This window comes from Rutidosis leptorrhynchoides, chromosome 4 (genome assembly GCF_046630445.1).
Source record: "Rutidosis leptorrhynchoides isolate AG116_Rl617_1_P2 chromosome 4, CSIRO_AGI_Rlap_v1, whole genome shotgun sequence".
NCBI lineage: Eukaryota > Viridiplantae > Streptophyta > Magnoliopsida > Asterales > Asteraceae > Rutidosis > Rutidosis leptorrhynchoides.
Window position 1 is genome coordinate 506,971,229 of NC_092336.1, and position 7,518 is coordinate 506,978,746.

General features: G+C 32.4%; 1 protein-coding gene across 2 annotated transcripts; it reads left to right on the forward strand.

Annotated features, from left to right (window-relative positions):
* Positions 1-2,814: 2,814 nt before the first annotated feature.
* LOC139844813 (peptidyl-prolyl cis-trans isomerase CYP18-1) lies at positions 2,815-6,096 on the forward strand. Of its 2 annotated transcripts, XM_071835040.1 has the most exons (6): positions 2,815-2,920; positions 4,177-4,300; positions 4,440-4,514; positions 4,838-4,999; positions 5,126-5,284; positions 5,785-6,096. In XM_071835040.1, the coding sequence occupies exons 2-6, from the start codon at positions 4,298-4,300 to the stop codon at positions 5,866-5,868; spliced, it is 483 nt and encodes a 160-aa protein (XP_071691141.1). In that variant the 5' UTR covers positions 2,815-2,920; positions 4,177-4,297; the 3' UTR covers positions 5,869-6,096. The 2 variants fall into 2 exon arrangements, with proteins under 2 accessions (XP_071691141.1, XP_071691142.1); XM_071835041.1 differs by lacking the exon at positions 4,177-4,300 and having other exon boundaries at positions 2,849-2,920.
* The last annotated feature ends 1,422 nt before the right edge of the window (positions 6,097-7,518 follow it).

The following is a 7,518-nucleotide window of genomic DNA, read 5'->3' on the forward strand; positions in this document are numbered from 1 at the left end:
TTGACTCATAAGGCATTGTTTTCATGGTGGAAACGCCACCACCATTTCTCTAAAAGAGCCAAGTTCTTTGCTTTGAGAGACTCGGCATTTAATATCCCTCTTATTGTACGGCAAAAGCAAAGTAACCCATTTACCCATGAAATATTAGTTTTGTCACTCGTCCTGCCTTAAATTTTTTTCGTCTCATACCTTCAAGCTTATTAATGGCATTCGTTGGAGCACGCAAAAAGGAGAATGCATGTAATGAGAGGCTACTCAATACCGATTTGATTAGGGTAAGACGGCCACCAAAAGACATCAATTTCACTTTTGAATCTGCTAACCGAGATTAAAATTTTTCAATGATGAAATCCTAATTACGCAAGCTATTCATTTTTTGCCCAATTGGGAGCCCGAGCTAAGTAAAAGGGAAGGAATCCACTTGACAATCAATATATAGTTAGCCATTTCTTCTGTTGACTCCTTTTTTACCCCAACACCATAGAGACAACTTTTCGCGAAGTTTACCTTCAATCCCCAAAATATTTCAAAGCACTTAAGAAGTTTAGATAGGTTGCCCGCGTTTCTTTTACTCCACTCACTAAAGAATATAGTGTCATCAGGGTATTGAAGGTGCGAAATTATCACCTTCTCCTCACCAATTTCGATTCCTTTATATAATCTCGATTCCATTGAATATTTCACGCTCGAAGAATAACATGCATCTCGATGAATGTTATCATGATAACATTTATCGATGAATGTTATTTCTTCGATAGTTTTATGGTTAAAATAATAACTTTTATCACAAAGTGTATTTTTTAGATGTTCAAATTTTTATGTGATCTTAATATTTGTAAAGAAAAAAATTAAAAGAAAAAGAAAAAAAAACTACTTCTCCCATTTCTTCCAAAAGTGATTCCCTTTTGATCAAAAGTCTTTATTATATTTATCACATCGTGTATAATTTGTAAGTAACTTGACGACATATGCTAAAGTAAAATTAACAACCAATATTAAAAAGTTATTAGCCTAACATTATCGAGATATTCCTCTAGACTTTAAAGTATGAGTTCAAATTCTAAAATATATTATATGTTTGTAGAAAAAAATATATGTTGAAATTGTAAGTTGTTTTTTCTTGAAAAAAAAAAAAACAACAATCAATATCCATAGAAAATCCGGTCGGCACTCACCAGTAATCTTGTATTAAAAAGAAAAAAGTACGCCATTGGTACATGTGTTTGTACAACTTTGCATCACAACACCTAAAGTTTTTTTCTTGCATGGTGGATACCCAAGGTTTTCTATTATTGCATGGTTGGTATATCTGCTAACGGACGTTAGTATAGGAGGGGTTAAGCCCTCACATGTGCCACGCATGTGAGGGCATGTGAGGGTATCTCGTCCCAAATATTCAAGGTACTAACCACGTAAAAAAAGTTTAGGTTTTGTCGTGCAAAAGTGTACAAACCACATGTAACCAATGACGTAATTTTTTCTATTAATGATTTTAATTGAATTACTTGTTAGTATTGTTAATCTCTATTAAACTAATAATAACTAAAGATAAACTGATTCGTAACCATATATTATCTCCGTACATACAAGTACACATCCATCTTTTCATATGTACATCAAGAATTAACTACAAGAACAAGAACAAGAACTTTCAATAGTGTTAAACAAAAATCGACCAAAATCGACCATTATTCAAAATATGTAAAGGATCATATACATAGAATGGGTCAGATTACTAAATATGACTATGAAACTAAAAATTTTAACCCATTTTGTCTTATAATTTCAAAAGCCAAAACCAAATGTGATGTTTTTAGCAATCTGATCCATTTGATGTTTTTAAGTCAAAATAAATATAAGGTACCGTACAAACAAGTCACCGCAACATAATTAAAGTGAAATGCTTCGCCAAAACTAGCCAGACTATTTTGGTTGCTAGTCTGCATTTATGCTAGTAACTAAAATTTGTATATCTGCAAAAAAATGTGTAAATTTTTTTGGCCAAAACTAGTCTACATTTATGCTAGTAACCAAGAAATGTAGCACTGTTTGGTCAAAAAATGTGAAAATATGTATATCTGCAACTAAAATCAGTCTAGAAAAAGTCATTTCACTTTAAATCACCAAATGACCCATTTGATGTTTTTGCATCAAATGGGTTAAAATTTTCAGTTTTATAGTCATATTTAGCAATCTGACCCATTCGATGTATGTGATCCGTTACATGTTTTGAATATTGGTTGGTTTTGATCGATTTTGCTTAACATTTATTAAAATTCTTGTTTTGTAGTGAATTCTTGATGTACATAGAAAAAGATAGATGTGTACTTGTATGTACGGAGATAAGATATGGTTACGGGTCAGTTTATCTTCAGTTATTATTGGTTTAATAAAGATTAATAATACTCCGTAATAATAAATAATTGATTTAAAATAATTGATAGAAAAAATTACGCCATTGGTATCTGTGGTTTATACATTTTTGCATGAAAAAACTTAAACTTTTTTTGCGTGGTTGGTACCTAGAATATTTGGACGAAAATACCCTCACATGCGTGGCACATGTGAGGGCTTAACCCATCCTATACTAATGTTCTGTTAGCAGATATACCAACCATGCAATAACAGAAAACTTTGAGTACCAACTATGTAATAAAAAAACTTTAGGTGTTGTGATGCAAAGTTGTATAAATCACATGTGGATGACATTATTATTTTTATTTTTTCTATTAAAACAAAATGAAATATGGGCCTATAAACAATATATAAAGCCCTGATCAATTATTTAGGCCCAAATCTTTATTCTGGCCTTACGTTGACAAATATAAAACATGAGAATACATGATTTTTACTGAATCATCATCATCATTCAGTTAGGGGTTTCGTGAGGCGGCTGCGATTTATCGTAATCATCAAGATGGTAAGCTCTCTAAATCCAGTTAAATCGATCATCTATCATCTTTATGTTATGCTTATGTTATTCGAAATTACTTTCTTTTTTGTATTCCTCTTCAATTATTATAATACTCATACTTGTGATGATGATGATAATATGTGATATATGTATAGATAGATGGCTGACTTAGTGAATTATTATTATTAATTAATTAATTAATTAATGTATAATTTGACATAAAGAATGCAGACTCTACTACACGATGTTAAATTGTTGAATACACCAGCTGATTTGGAAAAGAGGAAACATTTAGCTTAAGCATCTCGTTTGTATCATTAGTTTGTTATTTTATGCACGTGTTTAACTTTTAGAAGAATAATAATACGAACGCCAACGTTTGAAAGGGTAGGAAACGAATAATACTTAAGTTCACCTTTCAATTTAGATGCGTATATTGGTTGAACTGCTTTCATTCGGTTTATTTGGTAGAATTTGAAAATAAAATTTGTCGATTTAAGCTAGTCCTACTGGTGCTTTTATGCATAATAAATACTGTATGTGTGTCTATTGTAACATGGTTGTAGACTAGTGTTATTTATTCGTCAAGATATAGACTATTGAATTGTGGTTGTAAAAGTCCCCTAACTCGACCCATCCCCGACTAGGCTGACTCGTCCCCGACTAGGCCAATTTATTTGGGCAATGTTGTATAAAGTCTGATTTATTTGGTAAAAGTCGGATTTATTCGGAAAAATTCAGTCAAAGTAGGTCAAATATAGTCAATGTCAACCGAATAGTTTCGACTAGCGACTTTTGGGTGTGTGTTTGATGTAAGTGTTTGTTTTTAAATGTGCATTGTCGACTCTTTAAAAGGTACTGCGTATTTAAAAAGACTATCTGTTGGAGAATAATATAAAATAAAACGTGGATAAAATTTCAATGACTTGGCATGCCGCGTATACAGATAATTTGAAAGGTCTACAGGTAACCAGAAAAGGGTTCAAATGGTAGAATGGTGCATCGAAATACCGTTTTTAAAGGTTAAGAATATTAAGAACACAACCTATTATTTAAGTACACCTGGTACCTAATAGATATTGGTTGTAAATCAGATGCGCTCACAAATTATAATCTTTGTTTCTAATACATACTCTAGAATGCAACATTATACTAGTTACTACTAACTAAGGTGTATTTTAGATTTTTATCACTTTAAAAATTGAAATAGAAGGAATTAAGTTGTAAAACTGAAATCTCTTTTTTGTTTACGCGTACTTTAGCTCCAGAAGTGGCTACAACTGTAGATTACGAACGACGAAAACCGAAACCCAGTTCATGGATTCACACACATAAACCTAATTTTTGACCATCTGAAGTTGTACAACTACAAACAAAGTTCCAATGGTTTGTTCGATATCATTTTTCTTTTTACGCATTATGTCCTACATCTATCCTGCAGATCATGTATATTGCGTTTTATTTACATTTAATCAACTGTCTCAGTGATTTGAATATTTATGTAATTTTTTTCTGTTTGATGTAGTCAGTTACGCTTCATACTAATCTTGGTGACATCAAGTGTGAGATTGCCTGTGATGAAGTACCTAAAGCATCAGAGGTTAGTTATTACACAACTTATATGTTATATGTATCAATTTGAAATATGAAATTTTAAGGAATTATTTAAACAATTAGTAAGTGTTTGATTTAATATAAACCAAGCATGAATGTGTATGTACGTTTGTCTATAACGCATTACAGTCATACTAATTTTGTTCGTGAAGTACCACTTAATGTAAGTAGTAATGACTACTTCTGGAAAACCTTATTTTGCAATCTAGACAATGAACTTAGTCGAGAATGTAGCTAGATAATGATAAGTGTGTATCGTATCATTGTTTTTGATTAATTGATTCACTAGAAAACTTTTACCTGCTACAGAATTTTCTCGCATTATGTGCAAGTGGATATTATGATGGCACCATTTTTCACAGAAACATAAAGGGATTTATGATTCAAGGCGGTGATCCCACAGGAACCGGTAAAGGCGGTACAAGTATTTGGGGCAGAAAGTTTAATGACGAGATACGAGACTCCCTTAGGGTAATATTTGATTGCGCACGCACATATATTTTTTGCATACATTATATAATGAAATCATGTGACTTTTTGATATATGTTTGATATCATTACTTTTGATTATGATTATTATGTTGGATCTTTCTTCAGCATAATGCCAGAGGTATGCTGTCAATGGCAAACAGTGGGCCCAACACAAATGGGAGCCAGTTCTTCATCACTTACGCCAAACAACCCCATCTCAATGGACTATATACTATTTTTGGCAAAGTGATTCATGGTTTTGAAGTTCTTGATCTCATGGAAAAGGTAAAGCTACTTGTATCTGGTTGAAAGTTTAATTGTCTTTTTAGTTATTGTATTTGTTACTGCTTATTGTGCTTTGATTCACTAGCTATGATTGATCATCTTCAGTGATGTACTACATTTGTCTGATGTAGAATTGTGTGTAAGACCAGAAGTTGTAATGTTTATTGAATATATATAGTTCTTATTTAGTAACTAGATTACTAGAGATATAACCAAGTCAAATTATTGTGTGCATAATTGCAAACTAGCACATACACTTCATCCATTGTTTATATGTTACTAGTATTAATTAATCATGCAACCTATCCGTTTGTGACGAAATTAATCAGATGGGTTTTCATTGTTTCTAAAGGGTTCATGGGTTGAACCTGTACATCTATGAATGCTTTGTATATCGTTTCATTTTTGTTGTTGTTGTTGTAGTTAGCTTGAATGTACACTGTATTGCATTTGCACGTGGGATATGTTTTTGATTCTGTGTTATTGTTTTCTGAGTGCAGACTCCAACAGGAGCTGGGGACCGGCCACTGGCGGAGATCAGGATTAATCGTATAACCATTCATGCTAACCCTCTTGCAGGCTAGCCTTCATATAGAGTTGTGTGATTTCATGTGAATGCTAATTAGTTATAATGGTCTAGAAATTGACATGTTTTGTGAATTGTGATGGCTGAAATTCATAACTTTTGACTTTTTCTAAAAACTGTTGATAAGTGTTTTGTTGTGGGTATAGGTAGACATAACAAATAACAAATGAGTGATGGGTTAAAAGATTTGCTATTCCCTTCAATTCAATATATGGGTTACGAGCTATTGGATTTTAATCGATAATTAGTTGTTAGTTGTTTGATTGGTGTTTTGGTTTGTTTCTTGTTGCTCTTGTTTGTTGATGATACGTCAATTTACAAGACACTAATATGGTCCGTGATGACCGTACTTGTTGACTTGTTTAACGGTATAACTCACGAAATGAGTTATATTTCTTGGACTAATATGAAGGTTTAGGGGATTTTATCGTATCGGGTGGCGATTCTCCATCTGGTAACTTATATTGCACTTCTTGTACAATTGGTTTTACACCACTTATAACAACCGAATGAGAAGGGATTGCTTTGTGAGATGTGTATGAGAGTAATACTTGATTGACTCTTGGAGAGTTCAAGCATACTTGCTACACTTGGCTACACTTTTATGTCTTCTAATTGTTTTAGAGAGTAAGTGCATGTGCTAAGTTAGATGTTTTTTACTCTACCAAAGAGCCAATGGTTTGATGGTATCGAGGTCACCCTTACAACCTTGAGGTTGAGGGTTCGAGTCCTGCTTAGGACAATTCGTGATGTATATATTCGAGTTAGATTTAGGTGGGTGTGTGAGTTGCCTTTCAAAAAAAAAAAAAAAAAAAAAAAAAAAAGATGTTTTTTACTCTATTTCCTCTTGTTTATTTATAGGGGATGTATATAGGACTTTTGGGTAGCAAACGTTTCTGACTTCTTCCACTTGATGACTACAAATCTTTTCCAAATATCCTACCACCCAATCCCTCCAAACTATTAGCTAGTAACTTACCACTTATCTTTCCTATTGTTTCATCATATCTCTCGAACCACTTCCAACTTTACCTCACTTTCACTTGCAACTTACCTCTGTTTCTTTTCTAAATATTAGGGAAAGATATTGAACCATTATTATTAATTAATACAATCTATTTAATTAAAGAGCCATCAACATTACTTACTCCATTATTTGTTGTCATGGTTAGCCATTTTTTTGGTAGGCTCTTGTTTGTTTGTGTTTCGGGTTTGGGTTTTGGTCGGTTGGCTAGTTTCGAGGCTAGATAGCTTTAGTTTGTTTTGCTAGGTTAGGTTGTTGTGGAGTTTGTGTTTTCGTTTTCTGGCTTCGGATCTTTCCGGTACTATCTTTTTACTTATTTTGGTAGGTTCTTTTATTTTTCTATAGAAGTTCTTTGATTATAAAATGTTTGCTTTACGGAGTATAATATTATGCAGTGGGATCAAAATATATTATTTTAAGTATAAGTAATAAGTATATACTTCCTCTGTCTCAACTTTCTCCATATAGAAAACATACAGTTTAAGAAAAAAATGACGGTCACATATATTTTTTTTGTTAACTTTTTGATTTTACCCTTTATTTTTTACCTGTCATTTTGTCTTACACTATAAAGTAGAGATAGAAAAGAATTTTATCACATTTTATTTTTATTTATGAAAGTGG